At 53.8% G+C, this 20,452-nt stretch overlaps 9 protein-coding genes across 9 annotated transcripts; 5 read left to right on the plus strand and 4 right to left on the minus strand.

Moving 5' to 3' along the window:
- Nucleotides 1-322: 322 nt before the first annotated feature.
- Nucleotides 323-2,900, minus strand: CC84DRAFT_1168693 (uncharacterized protein). Its single transcript, XM_018179460.1, has 3 exons — nt 2,426-2,900; nt 2,074-2,374; nt 323-2,027 (listed from the first exon to the last, which is right to left on the minus strand). Exons 1-3 carry the CDS (start codon nt 2,620-2,622, stop codon nt 591-593), a joined length of 1,935 nt encoding a protein of 644 aa, XP_018030987.1. The 5' UTR covers nt 2,623-2,900; the 3' UTR covers nt 323-590.
- A 459-nt stretch (nt 2,901-3,359) lies between these two features.
- Nucleotides 3,360-4,083, plus strand: CC84DRAFT_1102263 (uncharacterized protein; the record flags this gene model as incomplete). The annotated part of the gene is made up of 2 exons (XM_018174955.1): nt 3,360-3,559; nt 3,612-4,083. The coding sequence occupies 2 exons, from the start codon at nt 3,360-3,362 to the stop codon at nt 4,081-4,083; spliced, it is 672 nt and encodes a 223-aa protein (XP_018030988.1).
- A 377-nt stretch (nt 4,084-4,460) lies between these two features.
- Nucleotides 4,461-6,540, plus strand: CC84DRAFT_1168695 (uncharacterized protein). Its single transcript, XM_018179461.1, has one exon. It carries the CDS (start codon nt 4,566-4,568, stop codon nt 6,288-6,290), a length of 1,725 nt encoding a protein of 574 aa, XP_018030989.1. The 5' UTR covers nt 4,461-4,565; the 3' UTR covers nt 6,291-6,540.
- Nucleotides 6,541-6,952: 412 nt separating this feature from the next.
- Nucleotides 6,953-7,541, minus strand: CC84DRAFT_1168696 (uncharacterized protein). Its single transcript, XM_018179462.1, has one exon. It carries the CDS (start codon nt 7,322-7,324, stop codon nt 7,001-7,003), a length of 324 nt encoding a protein of 107 aa, XP_018030990.1. The 5' UTR covers nt 7,325-7,541; the 3' UTR covers nt 6,953-7,000.
- A 1,767-nt stretch (nt 7,542-9,308) lies between these two features.
- Nucleotides 9,309-10,147, plus strand: CC84DRAFT_1222114 (uncharacterized protein; the record flags this gene model as incomplete). The annotated part of the gene is made up of 2 exons (XM_018183334.1): nt 9,309-9,642; nt 9,693-10,147. 2 exons carry the CDS (start codon nt 9,309-9,311, stop codon nt 10,145-10,147), a joined length of 789 nt encoding a protein of 262 aa, XP_018030991.1.
- Nucleotides 10,148-10,335: 188 nt separating this feature from the next.
- CC84DRAFT_316486 (uncharacterized protein) lies at nt 10,336-11,352 on the plus strand. Its single transcript, XM_018185837.1, has one exon. The coding sequence runs from the start codon at nt 10,525-10,527 to the stop codon at nt 11,212-11,214; it is 690 nt and encodes a 229-aa protein (XP_018030992.1). The 5' UTR covers nt 10,336-10,524; the 3' UTR covers nt 11,215-11,352.
- Nucleotides 11,353-11,665: 313 nt separating this feature from the next.
- CC84DRAFT_316508 (uncharacterized protein) lies at nt 11,666-13,968 on the minus strand. Its single transcript, XM_018185838.1, has 3 exons — nt 13,570-13,968; nt 12,196-13,514; nt 11,666-11,912 (listed from the first exon to the last, which is right to left on the minus strand). Exons 1-3 carry the CDS (start codon nt 13,646-13,648, stop codon nt 11,850-11,852), a joined length of 1,461 nt encoding a protein of 486 aa, XP_018030993.1. The 5' UTR covers nt 13,649-13,968; the 3' UTR covers nt 11,666-11,849.
- Nucleotides 13,969-15,358: 1,390 nt separating this feature from the next.
- On the plus strand, nt 15,359-17,695 carry CC84DRAFT_1155558 (cellobiohydrolase I-I). Its single transcript, XM_018176939.1, has 4 exons — nt 15,359-16,270; nt 16,322-16,495; nt 16,560-16,643; nt 16,700-17,695. The coding sequence occupies exons 1-4, from the start codon at nt 15,830-15,832 to the stop codon at nt 17,558-17,560; spliced, it is 1,560 nt and encodes a 519-aa protein (XP_018030994.1). The 5' UTR covers nt 15,359-15,829; the 3' UTR covers nt 17,561-17,695.
- A 156-nt stretch (nt 17,696-17,851) lies between these two features.
- On the minus strand, nt 17,852-19,646 carry CC84DRAFT_1230825 (uncharacterized protein; the record flags this gene model as incomplete). The annotated part of the gene is made up of 6 exons (XM_018183708.1): nt 17,852-18,585; nt 18,692-18,806; nt 19,009-19,050; nt 19,193-19,403; nt 19,470-19,611; nt 19,643-19,646. 6 exons carry the CDS (start codon nt 19,644-19,646, stop codon nt 17,852-17,854), a joined length of 1,248 nt encoding a protein of 415 aa, XP_018030995.1.
- Between the last annotated feature and the right edge of the window lie 806 nt (nt 19,647-20,452).

Consider the following 20,452-nt stretch of genomic DNA (forward strand, 5'->3'; position numbering starts at 1 on the left):
TGTGAGCATGGTGGAGCGCTTGGGTGATATGCCTCGAGGCAGTGGGTGTTTGGTGAACGCGATGGGATGGTCCCGAGGTGTCAAGCGGGCCGATCACGTATGTAGGGAAGGTCGGGCGGGGAGATCTGGAATGATGTAAGACTGGGTTCATACTAGCAGACTGAAGCGAGCGCTGGGGAGACGTGCGATGTGCTTTTGGGAACGATGCTGGCGAGCACAGTGGATGGCGATGTGTAGTGCGTCGAGGATGCAAGTCTTCAATGGACGCTGCGAACTTTGATGGAAAGATACCAACCAACGCAGAGGAAAGATATGAACAAAGATGTGCATGTTATCTTACGCGTACGACACAACCCTATTGACCTGTGTGTTCATCCCAAAGCGTGCAAAAATCCATATATCTTTGTCCGAACCCCCATTCTTGTGCTCTTCATATCATAGTCGTGTCGTCCTACCCATCTATTTCCGGTATGTATCAACTGAGGGGCGTCCAGTCCAGCTAGACCTATACAAAAAAATCACATCGTCGTATGTACGCTCGCCGTTCAAATCGTGTACAAGGAAATAAGATCTGTCAGCCAGACTCGGTTTCAAGCGTGCGTTGGCGAGTCCTCAAAGTAGTCGCCAGACGCAAGTGTCCTACCAGGCGTAATCATACCCTCGGGCTCTTCATCACGCAGAGCAAGCTTGCCTATGTCCGGATACACCTCATGCACGTCCCCGGGCCCATCCTCTCCAAATGCAAACTCATTGGTCAAGCTGGCCTTCTCCCAGTCTTCTAGCGAATGCCAGCTGTTTCCTTCCTCGAATGACTCTTCGAATGACTCCACATCGTCCTCCCATAGATCTTGTTCAATCCCGCTGAGAAATTCCCATGTAGAAGCCAAGATTTCCTGCGTGGGTAGGAAATAGTTGAGGCATTCGTTATCCTGGCCACTGAAGTCGCCCCAAGCTTCCAGTATCTCAAGGCGAGGGAAATGCGTGAGGAGCGGATGAGCCCATGAGCGCACGAGGTCTTCTTCGACGGTAGGATCGACCATGGAGGTGGATTGTGAAGAAACAGAACTCGTGAAGGTGTCGGGTACGGGCGCGAGATCGGTGTCTGGGCGTGACAAAGCAAGATGTGTAAGCTTGGGGAAAAGTGGCGAAACGTCTTGGAGGGCTAGGACTTCAGGTGCAAAGTCGTCGTCGTCGCTTATCAAAATTCGCGGCATGCTATCAGAACCCGGCAAAATGGAAAGTTGAATGGCTAACTTGAGTCGGAGTACCTCAAGCTCAGAACAATACTGGCCGAGGCTCTGAAGAGCTGTCATCTCCAACGCTGACGCAGTTGTCGGTTGCAACTTTAGACTCAGGCTACGAAGCTGAGGGAGAGCCTTGCAGAAGCTTTCGAAATCCCTGCCCGAGATCGAGGAGCCGTCTATCGCTGATGGTTCGGTGACAAGAAGGTTGACGTCTTCTAATTTTGGGCACGTTTCTGCAAGTTTAGCAAGAGCAGATCCGGATAATCGTGGCAGCAAAATGGATGACGGGAAGTCTACGGCGAGAGAGCTGAGACCGATCTTGAGGTTTCGCAACTTTGGGCAGTGGGACAGCTCCGCAATCATATCCTCGAAGATGGTAAAGTCTGCAGGCTGATGCGGTGAGATGGGTACTCGCGCGATGTCTAGCTGCAGGTCTTCTAGCATCCGTAGATGCGTAGGGAGGGCCAATGCAATCTCGGGGTAGCACATTATTGAGCAGCGTCTGAGAGACGCAAAAGGAGATGGTAGTGCATACGGTCCTGCGAGGATCGGCAAAAGAGCTAAGCCTGGATCGAGGTCGATCTGCAGACTTTGTAGTCCTTGCCGTTGGCTCAAGCGTGTGAACAAGGCATCTTTGTCCATCAGATTGACGAGCTTGACTTCAATCGTTCGTATAGCAGGGAGCGCATCGAGATACTCGTACAGGGCACTGACATGGACCGGATCGTCGTCCATAATGGTGTCAGAGCCGATACGTATACTCTTGAGGTTCTTGCAAGGATTCTTCCTATGTCAGCATCTATCTCCGAAGACAAGAAGCTCTACTGACGAAGAGAGTCGGAAGAATGGTCTCAATAAAGTACTGTGACCCTCCACTCTGGATTCCTGACAGTTCCACATGCTCCAGTCCGGCATGAAGCATGCGTCTGAACGGTGCGCCATAGAGTTGCAAGTCGACTTCAAGTTCCAAGCTCTTCAGATTAAGCCATGACAAGCCTTCCAGGTAGTCCAGAGTCTCTACGCCTCCCAGTGGCGGGCTCAACGCAAAGACTTGATGAACCTTGTTGGCGTAATATTGCCGTCGCTCCAAGGGCATATGCTTGAGAGAAGGGAGATGTGGATAACGTCTCCTTGGGGAATAAATGTTAGTTGAGAAGGGCAAATTGTGTCAAGCTACCAACCACAGGATAGAAGTGCCCTCGTCTGCCCACAGCTTGTTCACAAGAATTGCGGGTACTAATGTTGGTCGGAATTCGAGGAACTCTACTGGCTGGTCTGGCCCGTACTGCCGTCTATCTTTGTATTTCATATCCGAAAGATGAAGAAGTGTTGTGGAAAGGACGTGACGGTTGGCCAACGCCGCCGCGGAGGCGGCCATGTTGATGGGGAAAAGCGCGTGCTACGCAGCTGAGGACAGTGGGATACCAGGCACTGCTGAAGAATTCATACAAATACAACAAAGGCGACCGCAGTCGCCGAGATAGAAGAAAAGAAGGGCGAGTGTGTCATCTGGGCGAAATGGCAGAACCTGAATCTGGCGAAAAGCATCTACGCAATGCGAGCAGGGGTTTAGCCGGCGCGATACGGAGGCACGGGCGCATGTGGATCGGGGAGCCGCTTGCCATGGTGCCCGCGCAGTCTGCCATGCGATGGATTACATGATGGAGCAGCGCAACAGGCCTACTGAAGATGCAGCGCACAAGCAGTGTTGAGGTCCATGTCATCGTCCGGTGCATTAGCTAGGGTCAAGCTTTCCAAAGCCGTTTAGGGCTGGTGCCACACAGCCCGTCATTGGCGCTCGGCCCTCGTCTCGGACGACCGTCGGAGGAGGAGCAACTATCGGCATCTCGTAGCATGCCACTGTCTGTGGCAGCCCGTAGCACAGTGCGCGATACAATGGAGACAACGGAGATAGCAATGCACAACGCAGCCCGATCGATTTTGCACGCATCTAGGTACCACTGACATGCCCCACGCTCAAGAATTCAAATAGTGCTTACCTCCACCGATTTCAAGTACCAATTCGAGTCCTGCCATCCTCGACATCCTCGCAATATGGTGCACCTCATTCTGACCGGCGCGACCGGGCTCGTGGGCTCGGGCGTACTGCAGCAGATGTTGGCGAACGATGCGGTCTCGCGTGTAAGTATCCTCAGTCGGCGGCCGGTCAAGATGGCAGAGGGCCACGAGGCCAAGGCGAAAGTCATCATACACAAGGACTTCAAGACGTACGATCAGGCACTGCTGGACGAGCTGAAGGACGCGCAGGGCTGCGTGTGGGCGCTGGGTGTTTCGCAGAACGATGTCGACAAGGCGTCCGTCACCTGAATCCCAAACTCTGGAGCACTGGGACTAATTGCAGAGCAGGCAGTACTTCGAGATCACACACGAGTATCCCCTTGCCGCCGCCAATGCTTTTTCGAAGCTCCATCCCGAATCGCCGTTCACGTTCGTCTTCGTATCCGCAGAGGGAGCCACGCACAACCCCGGCATGTTCTCAGCTGTTTACGAGCGGGTGAAGGGGCAGGTCGAGAAGGCCATGTTCGAATTCTACAAGGCGACACCAAACTTTAAGCTCTATACGGTGCGACCCGCGGGAGTGGACTGGCGGAGTCACCCAGAGATACAGCCCTTCATGCCCAGCCAGCCATTTTGGAAGAGGGCGCTGATTCCGGTCATCGATACGGTGTACAAACCCATGATCACGCCCACGCGGCCGATGGGTCGGATAATGACAGAGCTGGCGATGAGCAAAGGAAAACCGCTGGAGGGAGAGGATATACAGATGGAGGGGACGCTCGTGAGCAACGTTGCTTTCAGGAGACTGGCAGGACTGTAGAGGAATGGCAGAAGAGTCTCTTGCTACTGGGATTGTTGCGTTTCGGCGCTGCTGGACACCGCGTGCATGGGAGGATGGAGTGTTACGCGACCATCGCACAGTCGCCCACCGTGCTCAACCGGCAGATCATGGCATCGAAGTTGTGAGGCGGCGCTTTGTACGCAAGGCCTGTGTACGAGTGTGTGTAAACAGTTCGGACAATAGAACGTGAACATCTTCATTCTTAGTGACGACGCTCGTCCTTCCCCGTGTCGAGGCACGTGCGAACGCTCTCCGTGCGCGCCGGTGATGACGGTATGGCGCTAACGGGCGCGTCCAGGGTCCCGCCAGAAAGTCCCGCACTCGCAAGACGCGTCAAGCTCCCGTCGACTTGCCTCCTCACTGCACCACCAGCCCGCACGTCGGTCTTTTGCCCACCTATCCCCGTCTTCACCGCACTCGGTTGACAGTCAGGTCGCCCCGCGACGCAAGTCTCCGCGACAATGGACGAAGACCCGCTTCCCTCGTTGTCGCACGCGACCCGGGCCACCACCACCCCAAATTCGCCTTTCCTTGACCCGCGCTTTCACGCGCTCAAATCCAGCAGCCCTCCGCCGCTCTTCTCGGAGAACGACTCACTCGACACTGCCGACGTGACCAACTACGAGTCACCGCGGGAGAAGCGGAAGCGCGCCGGCACGTGGTGGCAGACCGGTCCCAAAGCGCCCAAGAGGAGGCAATTCAACCGCAACTTCGACTCCGGCGTCTACATGATGAGCGACGACTCTCAAGTGTCTGCGCCTGCAAGCTCCGTTCTATCTCATCTCGGTTTCGACGGCACTTCCGACATACGCTCGGATCCTCCACTGGCGCCGTGGCACTCAGACAATCAGGACGAGGGCATTGAGCACTCGACCGGACCCTCAAGCGAGCGGACGGCCGAAGCCAGGAGCGTGGTCGAAGAGCAACTTTGTGAGGCCTTGCAGCATCACCTCGACTCAAACGCGACTTACTTTAGCTTCTCCTTTGGCCTCCAAGACAATGAACTGCACCATCTTCGTCAGCTTAATCAGATCATTCATCTTCCTCCAGGTGACGACATCGAGGTTCCTACCGAAGGACAGTACCGTTCCATGATCCCCGAAATCCATCTGAACCTGTCTTTCAACAAGCTTCGCTATCTTGCGCCTACCTTGTTTCAGCTTCAACACCTTACTACCCTCACCTTGCGCAACAACTGCATCGAGTCTGTTCCGCCTCAGATCAAAGAACTCACCAGCCTACAAACACTCGACCTTTGCCACAACTCGATACGTGAGCTTCCTTGCGAACTACTCGCGCTCTGCGCAATGTCAGGACCAGGCCGCTTGACACGCTTGGAGCTGGCAGGGAACCCAATATATGAGTTCGATGACAACAGGCTTAGTTCCATGCTCTTGTTGCGCCAGATGGTGACCGTGGAGATGACGGAGAACTACATGTATAATGCCTCTGGTCAACGCCGAACTGTGCCAGACACGAGGAACTATATACGGGGACATACCGACATGGATTGGAGTGCGTTTGAAGATCACCATCTCTACACTCCTCCGCCCGTGCACGGAAGCATTAGCAATCCCAACGACTTCAACGATAAGCTCTTCCTGGTTTGTCGGACCGCCGCTTCCTATTACGACCGAACGGGTTGGCTCTTGAAGAACTCTCCCATTCTCCCGACACAGCAAGAACCGGGCTCCAGCTACGGGCAACCCTCCTGTCTGACGCACAATCCGCCCGCCACCGGCAGCGCTCCTGAAGTCTGGTTCGATCGACCTTCTTCGTCCAAAGTGCCTTCACTGGCCACACTCTCCCTTCTCAAGGCGTACAAGACCGAGCCAGACTGCGTGCGTGAAGAGATCGAGTATTGCAACGACGGCATCATACCTCCGCAAGTTGAAGGTGTTATCGCAAAGGCACAAGAAAACGAGATGTTGATGTACAAGCCGCTCCGCAGCTGCCATTGCTGTGGCAAGGACTACATCGTGCCAAGGGCCGAATGGATTGAGGGATGGTACTTCCAACACCAGGTTGTCCCGATCAGGGTGGCGGTATGTTCTTGGGCTTGCGTTCCAGACGTCATTGCGAAGAGGCCAGAGCTACTGCGGCTCAGCCAATACTGGGGAGGGGGTCGAGGAGGACTGCCTGAGCTGCCTTCGGTTGCGCATGGTCCGCGTAGTCCCTATATGTAGAACGGATCTTCTTCCAAGTAGGGTATTGATACCTGCATAGGGGTTCGGGTCGTCCGCCACCAGGATATTTCCTTGTCCGGGCAAGATGTGCGCAACCTGCCAGCAGTTGTCAGGCAATTGGAAGGGCATGTCAGGATATCGATCGGCTTCGTGCAGTTTTCTTGACCAACTCGCACCATCCATTGGATCCATCTCATGGTCCTTTATGTAACAGTCATCAGAATTAAGGCACACGAATACATGCACCCTTTTCAAAACACCATCACCTTTGCCCCTTAGCTGACTCCCCTCAACATGCTCACCAAGTTCCTGTTCCTCCCTGCCACGGTCTCCCTTCCTTGATCTTAAACCCAGCCCACGGCTTCTCCTTGCTCGGTCGACACCTACAAATACATTCCTTCTTTCCGAAAACCCACCGCACCTTCCGCAACCCAAGCGCCTTCACGCGCCAGCTGAGCCCGCAGCTCGCACAAACAGACACATACGACAACTCCTCCTTACCCCTCTTACTCATACTGCTCCCTTTGCTACTTTTCGAGGAACCCGACCGCGACCGCGATTTTGACTCCTCGGGCGACGGCGTCTTCCGTTCTTGCTTAATTCCCTCCGCCGCCCACCTCCCCACCCCCCCTCATGCCCACACCACCCACACTTCAGTATCTCCAGCGAATTATCCCCCTCCTCTCTCAAGATCAGTACATTATTCTGTACTAGCAGACGTGGCATGTCCACACTGAGGCGTTCTCGCCGCGCAGTTCGCGGACCAGAGTTTCGTGGCAGGCGCGGATGTGTGCATTGTGGGCAGTCTGGAGGGTGGAGAGGTGTCGGGAGATATGGATGGAGGCGGCTTCGCGAGGGGTATGGTGGTGGACGTGGCAGGCGAAGAGGAAGTGGAGGGTGCGGTAATAGGGACATTGTGGTGTTGAATAGTTTGCAGGGGAAGGAGATAACGTAATTGCCAAATTGAGATACTTCGTGAGAGAGGGTATTGTGGGACTGGGATTAGGGGAGTAAGACAAATCAGTTGCTCCCATCTCATACCGTCGAGATGCTATTAACAGTCAGCTATGTTTCGAAGATCATGAAGCATCGGAAGGGATCAAGGTAAGTGATCTGCTCAGAGACAACCCAAGACATCTTCACATCGTCCAAACCCAGAATCTCATCTGGGTCCCTCAAGGCACTCACCACACACTACTCTCCCGACCTGGACCACTGAGCATGCCGCCATTCCTCATGACAGTATTGGCATCAACGGCTGCTGCAATCCTCGTTGTGGTCGCATCAACCCCTTGGTGGTACACCACGGCGAGAACATGTTTAGGCACCTTAAATGCGCATGCGGCCATGTGATGTGCCGTCACTGCTGCTCGGACATGGTAAAGTTCGACAAGGACCTTCGCGCGACCACTGTCAAGGTTCCCATTCCTAAATGAGGCTTCTCACTTTTCCCTTTGCCTTCGATATGGTCTAACCTCTTGAGCCAAGCAAAAGTTGCCCATCCGGTCACTTCTCCTCCTATCTGATCATGTCTCTGACCTTTAAAGACATGCTGCGCGGCTACTGTAACGTCCCAATCAGCGCGCTGTAGGATAGAATTAGCCTAGTTAATTCAGACTATGGAATCCATGCTTGTGCTGCGGATGCTACTGGCGCTGCCGCCGATGTCGCTGCCGCCGCTCCAGCGTCTAGTCTTCTACAAACGGCCACCAGCAATGTTCTAAAGTCCGGCAGTGTACGTGCTATTGTCTACTCATCAATCACAAGAATACTGAGGAGCGTGGTGAGACATTTCAGACGCCGCCGGTTCTGGATGATCAACAATTGCCAGGCGCGAGCCATCGACGCCGTCAGATGTATCGCGATCACAACAATCCTCGCGGCTGGAAGCTCGTAGGGTATGACGCTGACACCGAGCAATACACCTACCGCGTTGGAGAGCGTTACCAGAGCCGCTCGTGGAATCGCTCTGGGCAGTTCGACCAGGTCTAGGCAGCCCTAGTATCAATTGGTGAAGAAAGTACAACAATGAGGAGTTGGAGAAGCGAACCTAACGTGTGCCTGGAGTTTCTGATGTTTATGGAGTGTGGTCGTTTCGAGTCATTGAACAGTTGGCTTTATGCACGATATATGTTCCAGTCCTGAGGTATTACTTACTGTAGGCCCGGTTAGTTTCTACGCTTTCGGCGTTTTGTACGACATGAAATCGAATCAAGTTTTGCTTAGAATTTCTTTTGATTGGATCGGAATATACCATAGGCACTAACGTTGCAGTAGCCGTATTAATCAGTGCTGAGCAATCTCGTCAATCTTTAACCCCCATGCCTATAGTAATGATCTAGTAACATTCTTCGTCAACGAGCTCGTTATCGCCATGTTTCGACTCCAATTTGTCATAGATATTGCAAAGCAGAAGTTCGTCCTTCGTTGATACGCGTGTACCAAGAGAGTATTAAGGTAAGGATTCGCATATGAGATCATTCAATAGTCAAGACGGCTCGGCCCTGTTGGTGGTTCGTCATTTACGCGTGTAAAATTGAGAATGGTAGGTGCCAACACGACTCATGGTCCAACTTGGTCTTTGAAAAAACCTGGCTGATCAACTTTGCGACATTCCCCCGACGCGTCCGTTTACCCAGAACGTCCAGGTGCATGCAGAATTTCCGCGGCCTGGGCGTTGGTCATGATGGAAGCAACTCCTACTCGCTCGACTGGGGTCAAAGTTTGGGAACGCCCCGTTAAGGAATCGCTTAATCCCGGCAACCTACACCCGAAATGGCATAGCAATCTGCGGATTTTGTGCCTCTGCATTAAATGAAACCCCCGCATTGGCTGGCGTATCTTTCCCCCTGCAGAAGGTCTCGAAGTTGGGCCGCATCAAGGAGGGCATGAGCCGCTCCACGGGACCCAGGCGTCACTAGCGGACCATCCCTCTCACTAAATGTCGTTCAAAGCCGCCGTGCTGCGGGCACTAAACTTTTTCGTTTCTGTTGCCCACTGTCGCTACCAGAGGACACAATGGCCCCGGGACTCTTTTGCGTGTGGTCGCAAGCCGACCCAGACACTTCGGCCGAAGTTAACACTGAGGACAAGACGTTCAGCGATGTGGTCACTAAACTTCCTGGTGTGTCGCTGGGTACGCAGGTCAAGCTCATGAAGCGACAAGTGAACGAATACCCTTTCAGCCACGAGATCCCCTTCATGACCATGTACGACATGCCAGACGTGGAATATCGCAACGACGAAGCGTTCAAAGAGGCAGCAAAGGCATGCGAAAGCCGAGGAGATAACGCATGCAAGCCCCGGGTCTACGAGGAGTTCTATCGACGAGAGGTTGCAGGTTGCGAAGAAAGTAAGGATCCCCGGTCTTTGTCCGTGGAGCAACGCTGAGCTAGCTCATAGTACACCCGCGATTAGGCGACAACATCAGCATAGTAACCTGCGAGGCGCCTCCCCCGGAATCGAAAGAAGGGTTCTGGAAGTGGCAGAAGGAGACCTTTACCCCGAGCTTCCTGGACGGCCCGACGTTCCTTCGCGCGAGAATACTTAAAGAGGTGGGCGGAGAAACAAGAACGGAAAGCGTGATGCCGTCCGCGCCATATTTGTGGATCTTTGAATGGGAAGATGACGAACTCCCCTGGATCGAGTTGACTGGCGCTGCGCAGTCAGCAGAGTGGGTCAAGTACATTGAGAATGGCCTGATCTTTCAGGGGATGTGCTATTACGCGAAGAGATATACGGAGAGGTTCGAGATGACATTGAGCCCCGGCAACACGGATTACGAGAACGACGGAACCTCGAGCATAGATTCTCGGAGTATCATCAGCTTTGATGGTGACGAGACTATCGACAAGTGAAGAAAATTTTCCGTTGGGGTGCGTGTACTATACCAGGATTACCATATTCCATTGCCTTTGTCGTCAGCGCGAAGTATCTTTGGATGTACGTAGTGTAACCACGCCGCAAAAGCCGTGCGCGACAATACCCTGCTGGTACGAAGTTAATCCCAACGACAACGCGAAACAAGTCATCTACGATTCAGTCAAACCTACCAAGACATTGCAATGTCGTGAAACCTGTCGCGATATTCAGTTATCCACGTTCTACACTGAACCAGACTCACACCAGTAAAACACTTTGTGCAGGCACGAGACATGCTCCTCAGATACGTATAAAGAATGACCATTTATCGTTGTAAATACATTGGCCTCCGCTCAACCGAGAACAGTCGAACATGCCGTACCACGACTTATCCTTCGCACAAGGCCTGGTCAAGACGCACATCCACGACATGAAAACCCAAGTCAAAAGCTTCTTCAAGCGTAAGCCTCGCCCCCTTAACCTCCCACCCTTCTTGTCACATTACAATGACCCGCTTCCCGATCACTTGATGGGCTGGTGGACCTGTACCACATGCCGCGCATGGATCTATCCCAACTACCATCGCGGTCCCCACCCATGTGGCTTCTTGCGTTGTCTGAATCCTCGCTGTAAAACCGTAATCACGCCCCAAGCAGTCACCTCACCGGCTCTGCACCGCGTCATCATCCCAAATCCAAACGAGGGCTTTGTACCCGTCGACCGCCTCAATGGCGCACACCTCGAGCAGGTTCCCTACTTCGCTGTCTGTACGTGTGGTCTTACGCATCGCGCTAGACTGTACAGGCCGAGCTTGACAGAGAAGTGGAGGAACTTTCCGAGCATCCCAAAGAATGAACCTGCAGTTAGGAAGTTCAGTAGGTTCGTGAAGCACAAGGCAGGAGATGTCACGCTCATCGAATTCAAGCACATCCAATGCAACAAGTGCTACAAGCATTATGATGCGCATCGCTGGCAGCACTTTGTTATTCATCGTGACGCTGTGTTTCATATTGATGGGGATGATGAGCATGGGCGATGGGCGGAGGTGCGTCACAAGGAGTAGTGGAAGCGACGCAAGTCTGCTGACTACGGCACTGAGTCACGGTTGACGAACAATGTTACCTCGTCAGCGAATGCAATCGGTTCGTCTCATTCATGCTTCTTTTCCGAGACGCTACATGCCTTTCCCTACCATGCGTCTTTAACCAATACATTACATCAAAAGGAAAGGGTATCCTGCAAAATCCAAAAACCTCCCGATGCCGTGATGCCGTGATGCCATTATGTCCTTGACCCCAATGATGCCGGGACTCCAATATGCCAATGCTCATTCTCGCCTTTATAGCAAGACAATCATAATTACTCCAAATATGAATAGCAATGCATTCCACTCGACCTTCGAGCTGCGCAGCCCAGCGCCCTTCTTGGATGCCGTCTCCTTGGGCTGTCCGGCGTTTGTGGGGAACGCCGCAGCACTCGCTTCTGTCTGCGTTGGCCAACCAAGAACGGTTGTGGTTCCGTGGAGCATGACCGTTTGGCCGATGGTGGCGGTCGTGCTGCCGCTGATGATGAAAGCGGGCACCACGGTTTCTTTTCCGTTGATGGTCGTCGTGATAGAAGTGAATACCGCGTCTGCTGTTGGCGTGGAGAGTACAGTCGCCGTTCCATCAATTGTGACAGTCTGTCCGATTGTCGCGGTCAAGCTTCCGCTGATAATATACACAGGGACCACAGTCTCTTTTCCGTCGATTGTAGTCGTGACTGAAGTGAACACCGCATCGGCAGTTGGAAGCGCTGTGACCTGGCCGTCTAGCGTGACTGTTTGGCCCGGGAATGCAGTGATGCTGCCGCTGATAATATACGCCGTCACGTGTGTCTCGATACCAAATATCGTAGTGGGAAGCTCAGTGGCGAAGGGCGCGGGTGGCGCGAGCACAGTGGGCTGGCCATTGAGGGTCACGGTCTGGCCGATGGAGGCCGTGGAAGTCCCGCTAATGATAAAGGCCGGCGACGATGTAGCAACGCCGTTGATGGTTGTGGGAACGAAAGCGAATATGGCCGACGGAGCTGCCAGAACTGTAGTCTGTCCATTGAAGGAGACAGTTTGACCGATCGTCGCAGTCGAGGAGGACCCTGGGAAGATGAAGATCGGAGTGGCGGTAGGTTGGCCATTAATAGTTGTCGGTTTGAACGTAAAGATTGGAGTCGTACGAGTTGATACCGGCCCGCCTCCTGGGACGCCAGGCGCAGGCTGCGCGAAACCATTGTTGTTCGTTGGAGATGGCTGAGCTCCCCAATTCCCATTGCCAGGCTGTTCACCGTCATTTTGAGCAGTGCTAGGATTGTTGACGAGCGGAGTACTTGGTCGAACGGTAGGTCGTAGATCCCACGGCGGCACAGTAGATACAGTGTCGGAAATGTCTGGAATGTCTGGGACCTGTACCGATGTCGCTCTTGGACCGGCTGTCGTCGATGGCCTTGGGTGAATTGGCGTAGAAGTTCTTTCTCCATGTGCTGAACCCACTTGCTGCGTCGGCTCGACGAGATTGTCCGGCTCACTCGTCGTCACCCCATCAAACCAGCCTGTCACGGAACTTTCTGGATGAATAAACCCCGGATTGGCCATACTGGTGGCGAACGATGCGGTGGCCAAGACGAACTTCGCTGTAGATATATCCACAGGAGCTGGTTTTCCTGCTACCGATGTACAGTACGCGAAGGCAGATTCGGAAGGAAACGCCTGATCAAACCACTTCTTGTCGGGCAAGTCTTGAAGCGCGATCCACAAGGGTACGTAATTCGTACCCCCAGGGTCTTTCTTATCTGGAATGACATCTGTAGGTTGCGGGTAGAGTGGGTGTTGGGTCACCTCTCCGTATGCCAGTTCTTCTGTCGAGGTAGCACATACTGGTTCCGATTGGTCGTCATGAGTAGGAACGATGCCTTGCCAATGATATGCTGCTGGATAATCTACCCACGGGGTTGGATAGGTAAAAATGGTAGATACCACCTCATCGGAAAGAGTGATTATGGCTTCGACAGTCTTCGTGCCACCGTCATCCGTACCTTGCTGATATAATGTGTAGAATTTGGGCATCCCATCATTGTAATACGTATTCGTTAACATATAAGTTTTGTTGACCTGGCTCAACGTGGTGATGCTGACAGTGCCAACTGTGACAGTCTCGGTGAAAACAACCTGATCTTCTCGCGCCCATGACAGGCCAAACAATTCGGGGTACCGTACTTCGCATGACGCCTCGCAGGTTGACGCGTTGTCGGTCGGTGTGGGTTTCGGCGGTAATGTCGTCGCATTTGTGACTGGAAACATTGTAGGTACAGGTACAATTCCGATACCAACTCCTAATCCTCGTTTAGCGAAATAGTTCTTCCAAGAAAAACAGGTTTGAGGTCGTACTTTGAGGAGCTGGGGCCGCGCGCGCCACTCCCGCAAGCGCGACAGTGAACACACCAAGAATACGCTCAGTTTTCGACATCGCGTTTGGGCGCAGCGTAGCGACGCTGCCGCAACTCGTATCAACAGTAGCGAACGTGAGAAAGCGAACTAAACATCGCGGAGACGATTCGAGCGAAAGATGGCGTTTTCATTAAAAAGGACGGGTCCATGGGATTGGCAGCTGGTGCCAGGAGCAATGCGGGCTAGCCAGCTTGACCTCGTATTCCGCCTCAGCTTCCATGCGCACGGTGTTGGCGTCGTGTGGCTGCAGCCACACGCAGGCCTTGATATGGCTGTCATGGGCATGAATACGAGGCGTCGTAATCTTGGTGCTAGGTAGCTATTTATGATATGCGCCTTCTTGCAACCCAGCGAGTACGAGTATGGTGCTCAGTGCAACGACATGCCTCTCAAGTTGCCTACATACTGTGTTCTGTGGACAGCGTGACTTCGGCGAGGTCCAAGACTTGTAGCGAAACGTATCGGTCTGGCCCGCTCGTGTCGGCGGAAGGGGCATCCCCGCAAATCAAACAGGGGCTGACCTGTCTTGGTATCATGCCAATTGGTGTCTCGATAGGGAAAGTGGTAGAATCACAGCGCTGGAACCAAGGTAAAAACAAAAGTCAGTGGGCTGTAGTTTGAAGGGCATGCATAACGGTAGCTCAGGACCGCAGATATAAATGCCGTGTCGTCTTAGAAACTCGAAAACGAGGTTCGCCAGTGCGCTTGCCCATGCATGTTTCGGGCCGGATGCTCCGGAAAGTCCCACGTGCTCGTCCAGAGGCACAGCCAGTGCATTTGCGAGGTATTCGGTGCGTTGTGTCCGTTGCCGTTGTCAACAACTGATCGCGCGCGGGAACTCATGCCCCGTGTGTGGCTTTCGCGTGGCTGGGGCGGTGCTCCGGAAAATCTGGATTTCCACAGCGCGGGGGCGACTGCACCGTAAACCCACGCCCGCAATATCGGCCAAATTGCACGCGCAGGCCAAAACGTGGGTCACATTGCCCCATGACGGGGAAACCTGGTTCTGGTGACTGCTTACCTCGGTTTTCACTTCACAGGATCACGGCCCGTCGCTAGCCTCTGACTTTCGCCTCCTCTTCACGCTACAATCTCATTCACAAAGTGGAAGAACCAGATACAGCTCATCTGGTCATGACCGACAGTCAAGCCGCAAGTTTCCTCGAATCGCGAGTCCAAATTTCCTCTCGCCGCTCGGTAGCTATTCACAGCAGGCAATGGAGCTATAACGGAGCGCGCATATAGTACCGGGATTCGTACCGACGCTGCGACGTTTATATTGCTGTTCAGAACTCAAGCACGACCAAGACCCGGTCCGAGCTGTGCAAGCGCTGGATCTGCACACTCGGTCTACATGCTTAATCCGTGATGAACCTCTTGAACCTTAGACAGACACTGTTAGTCTCAGGAATACTTCGCAAGCTCTAGGGGCTGCTCCTTGCGCTTGAGTGATTGTAAGCGTAGCCGTGTGGACAACGTCTCAAGGAACCAAGACACGCCATTGACTTGTCCTCACAGCACCTAGGACTTCTGCACGACACGGTACAATGGCTCCTAGCGCAGGTCAAATCTTGCTCGAATGTTCTTACTGCACGTGAAGTAATATAGAAGTGCCTCAGTAGTGTGCTGCATAGAGGTCACGAGAAGCTCCTGAATGGATCTTTTGACGCGTACCCCGGGATTTCCACCAGTCAGCCATTGCGGGCCGTTGGATGTGATTTCCGAGAGACCAACCCCAACCGAAGCTACACCTGTACGGGAAGGCTTCGAGACGCCTTCGAGCACTTCCCCAGGCATTACAACCCGGCAATAGTACGACAACCCCCTAGTGCCTACGAAGAGCCTCAAGATCTGCGGAATCTCTTCCCGGCCCTGGCCCCTTCTTTCATATATCCGTTTCCTACGCGTCGCTGGCGACCATCGACCCAGATATTTAGATTGCTATAGGCTCCAAAAGCGGTATGAGAAGGTTTTCTTATCCAGGAAGATCGCGGACAAGAGCTTGAAGCGAGCGTTCGGCAGCGGATCGACGGTTCGGTGTGGCTCGTGTCAATTTGCAAACACGTACAACGACATGACAGTACGGGCACAATTCTAGGGCGGAGCGCGATACATCTACGAAGTATATAAGATAGTCACCCAGAGCACTTGAAGACCACGCTCCTCAGTCAATCTCAAGCAGCAGCTTCAGCACCTCGCCATGTTCTCCAAGGCCAGCATTCTCTCTTCTCTTCTTGCGGCAGGTGTGTCCGCCCAACAGGTCGGCACCCTCACCACAGAGACTCATCCCTCCCTTCCCATTCAGTCTTGCTCGGCTGCTGGACAATGCTCGACCATCTCAACTTCGGTCACGCTTGATGCTAATTGGCGCTGGCTGCACTCTACGAAGAGCGCCGATAACTGCTACAACGGCAACACCTGGAACACTACCTTCTGCCCCGATAATAAGTCATGCGCAGCTAACTGCGCTCTCGACGGTGCGGACTACACCAGCACATACGGTGTCACTGCAGCAAGCAATGCTCTTACGCTCAAGTTCGTGACGCAGGGCACGTACAGCAAGAACATTGGTTCCAGGCTGTACCTTATGGCTTCTGATTCCAAGTACTACATGTTTAAGCTCCTTAACAAGGAGTTCACCGTAAGTATTACGCTCCAGCACTTACACTGGGCCATCACTGACTATCACTAGTTCGACGTTGACGTGTCGCAACTGCCCTGCGGTTTGAACGGTGCTTTGTACTTGGTGGAGATGGACGAGGATGGTGGTATTGCCAAGTACTCTACCAACAAGGCTGGTGCCAAATATGGTACTGGATACTGCGACACTCAGTGCCCCCACGACATCAAGTTTATTGCTGGTGAAGTAAGTGGCAAATACACCACCCATCGTATGTGCTATTTCGGAATTTGGGACTAACAATTCTCAGGCCAACGCAGAAGGCTGGACCCCCAGCAGCAACGACGTAAATGCCGGGGCTGGAAAATACGGTGCCTGCTGTCACGAGATGGATGTAAGTAGCCCGGACTTGATAATCGAATGGACAAGATACTGACCACGTCGTCCTAGATCTGGGAGGCCAACTCGATCTCTGCTGCCTACACTCCCCACGTCTGCAGTGCCAACGGTCTCGTCAGGTGCTCCGGCACCGATTGCGGCGATGGCGATAACCGCTACAACGGCGTGTGCGACAAGGACGGCTGCGACTTCAACAGCTACCGCCAAGGTGACACCTCCTTCTACGGCCCCGGCATGACCGTCGACACCAAGTCCAAGTTCACTGTCGTCACGCAATTCATCACCAGCGACGGCACCGACACGGGCAAGCTCACCGAGATCCGCCGCAAGTACGTCCAGAACGGCAAGGTCATCGACAACAGCGTCAGCAAGATCTCCGGCGTCACCGGAAACAGCATCACCGACTCGTACTGCAATGCGCAGAAGACTGCCTTTGGCGACAATAACAGCTTTGAGAAGCTCGGTGGACTCACCGCTATGGGCGGTGCAATCGGCCGCGGTATGGTGTTGGCGCTTTCCGTGTGGGATGACCACGCTGTCAACATGCTTTGGCTCGACTCTACCTTCCCTACCGACAAGGACGCTTCAACGCCTGGTGTCGCCCGTGGAACTTGCTCCATCACCTCCGGCGTGCCCGCTGACGTCGAGAAGAACAGCCCCAACTCGCAAGTCATCTACAGCAACATCAAGATCGGCGCTATTGGATCTACCTTCGGGTCTGGCTCGGGTACTACCCCTGGAACCCCTGCTTCCAGCGCTTCCAGCGCTCCCGCTTCAACTGCTACGTCTGGCACTGGTAGCGGTGCTGCCCTCTACGGACAGTGCGGTGGACAGGGCTGGACTGGACCGACTACGTGCAAGCAGGGAACTTGCAAGGCGCAGAGCCAGTGGTACTCTCAGTGCCTCCCGTAGATAGGTCACACGATGGTAGAGATCCGGGTGTAAAGGGGGTGATTGTTATAGAGGTGGCAGCTTGATTGACTTCGATTTGTACATATCGGTCGTTTTATTGCAAAGTAGAGTCACATGTAAATAGAATCTATGGACGTTTGATTGTCTCATCTTAGCTTCACCATATGGTTACTAGACCCCAGCGGTACGTTGAACCGCAAGCTCGTTGCTGGGGACTACTTGCTTTTACCACTGATAGGAAGGGAGAAGAGGCCACTCTTGGCGAGAAGCCCTCTTAGCACCGAGCCAGGCTCAGCGCCGTGTCTTCGGAGTCATCGAGAACTTCTTGAAGCCCAAAGGCTTGTTGGCGGTGGGGAGAGGGTCGATGGGTAGCACGTTACCCGCAGGAAGTGGAGCTTGGTTGTCGCCGACTTCTGCCTTCACGTACAGCCACTCTATCTCGCTGCCGTCCCGGGAGAGTTGTGCCAGCGCGAGGCAGCCATGCTGGTCCAAAGACCAGCCGGCTTCTCCGACGCCAACGAACTGCAGTCCGAAGCCGGCGGGGCTCACGGTCTCGTGGGTCTCGAGCTCTGACCAGAGCGGTCGCAAATGCTCGAAGACGGCTTGGAAGGTCGCCATCAGTGCGAGGTTGGCGTGCTCGCGGAACGCGTACTCCCAAGGGAATTTGTAGGCGTCGGGGGACGAGACGGTCCCACGCCACAGTGTGAATTTGTGGCGGTCGTCCTTCGAAGGTGGCCTCTCGATGGGCCCGGTTTCGGCGAATTGGGCACTCTTGATGCGCTCGTCCAGGCGCAAGACGGCGAAGTCTATCTTGCTGACGAGGGCGAGCGGGTATGCCCCCTCGACGAGGTCCTTGGCAAGGAAGGGTCGGTCGTCTGAGCAGGCGGCGTCGATGGTGACAAAAATGGGCATGGTTGCGGTCGCGGATTTGGAGAGAACGCAGAGAGGTTTGTAGAAGGGAATGGTATCTGCGGAGAGTGGTGTTTTACAAGAGAAATCGAGGTTTTGAGGGCCGAAGTGAGTGACTGACAAGGCAAGAGCGAAGTGGCAGCGCACGCAAGTGAAGCACTCTCCTTGCCTCTCCTTCACCGAGCTCCCTATTGCAATTGTTGTTCACTTCTAGAGTCTCACATCTTGCAAGCCCCTGAGGCATAGGATTGCAAGACATCTCCGCTGCAGCTACTTTCGCTGGGAAAGACCTGGAGCTCTCAATAGCTTCAGCGCAGCAGGCCTTAACAGAAGAGCTCTGGATCGTACACCAGCTACTCTTGCAACTTGAGTTGAGTCCAAGCCGACACCGTTGCGCCTGTGCGACTATCTCTTGAACCGGCTCATGCCCTTTGACATGTTCTCATCGCCGCCGCCGTCTTGACAAACACCCTCTCTCGGCACATCCTACCATACGGGCACCGTTCTTTTCCTTGGCTCCTTTGTCAGACTACACTTACACATTCTCCCGTCGATTGTGAGGCTTCGTGTGCTTTAGCAAACTATGGCAAATTTCAAACATTCTTCTAACTTTAGGAGCTCGTCACAGTGCACGAGCATCTCTGGGGACGATCGTAAGCAGGAGGCTAGCACGTAATTGTAATACGTGATAATTCTACATCACCCATTTACATCTGCACTTACTAGCCAAGCAATTGAATGCCATCGGTACAACATCATGTATACAGTCTTCGATCCTACCGCAAGAAATCTAAGAGCCTTTCCATCCGTTTCGCTCGCTTCTTCGCTGTTGCAGCGGCGGTGACCACCTGCCTTCGCAGATCCAAAGCCAATCTCGACTTGATCTGGCTTACATCGAGTACTAGGACGAAGAACAGACTTGGCAGTACCGTGTCTAGGATATGTCTAGGTGCACTGCGCGTCGGGAATTATCAAGCAACTCCGTCGCAGAAGCTCTTACGTGATGGTTCGGATCAGAGGGACAAGACTTTGGGCGTTCAAAGCAAGTGGGAGATGGTGTGGTCGATGTTTACCAAGGCATGAAATTTCACTGCAATTGTCGCCTTGAGCTTCCTGGAAAGACCAGCTTGCGCACTGCGGTACTTGTGAGCAGATATACACTGCTCAACTCACACATTGTGAATTGAGGGAATTGTCATGGCGATGCGATGTGAGATGAAGCGGGAAGGTCGCTTTCTGGTTCTACAGCTTGGCGCTCTGCGCCGGGTACGCGCCCTCAACCGCGCCTTCGAGCCCAGCCTTTGGGCACTGGAGCAATGGATGGGACGATGCCTAACATGGTATTATGCAAGGCACTTCGGGAACTATTCGATGCCCAAGCACTTCCGATCTTGCGGCGGGCAGTGCTCTCGCGCCGCAATATCGACGCAATGCAAATGCGGTCTACATCACAAAACAACGCACATGGGGCATGGATCCTGGAGCTGGACCGCATCCTTTGTCTACCGCAACGGTGACACGTGAAAGAGCAACAACGTTCTGTCTGCGGCATAAATGCATGCACGCTTATCCGCTGCTATCCTGTGCAACCACCACAGCGTGCTCTGAGGGATATATTTAGCGTGGGAGTCATCGTTCGCTTGCCGATGGCTGTCGCGAGCAATCAAAACCTGCTCTGGCGGTCAGTGACGAGCCAGCATGTCCTGCGGTCCGACATCTGCCGTTCAGCCTTTGAGATCGATCGATGAAGCTATTCACAGCGGCAGCGGGGCGACGGCTGGGATGGTTCGCTGTGGGCTCTTTTCCGGGCACGCTACTGGAGGATTGGGGTGGCTTGGGTGATGTCAGGGCAAAATTCTGGTGGGCCGGGGCGCGGCCATTAGCGCAGCAACGGGATTGGGTTTATTACTTAATGAGCCATTTCCATACACCGCGGCGAGGATCGCACGTTCAGGTGAAAATTAGGACCTGGCCTGTCTTTCT

The sequence above is a fragment of the Paraphaeosphaeria sporulosa genome (assembly GCF_001642045.1).
Source record: "Paraphaeosphaeria sporulosa strain AP3s5-JAC2a unplaced genomic scaffold CC84scaffold_12, whole genome shotgun sequence".
Taxonomy (NCBI): domain Eukaryota; kingdom Fungi; phylum Ascomycota; class Dothideomycetes; order Pleosporales; family Didymosphaeriaceae; genus Paraphaeosphaeria; species Paraphaeosphaeria sporulosa.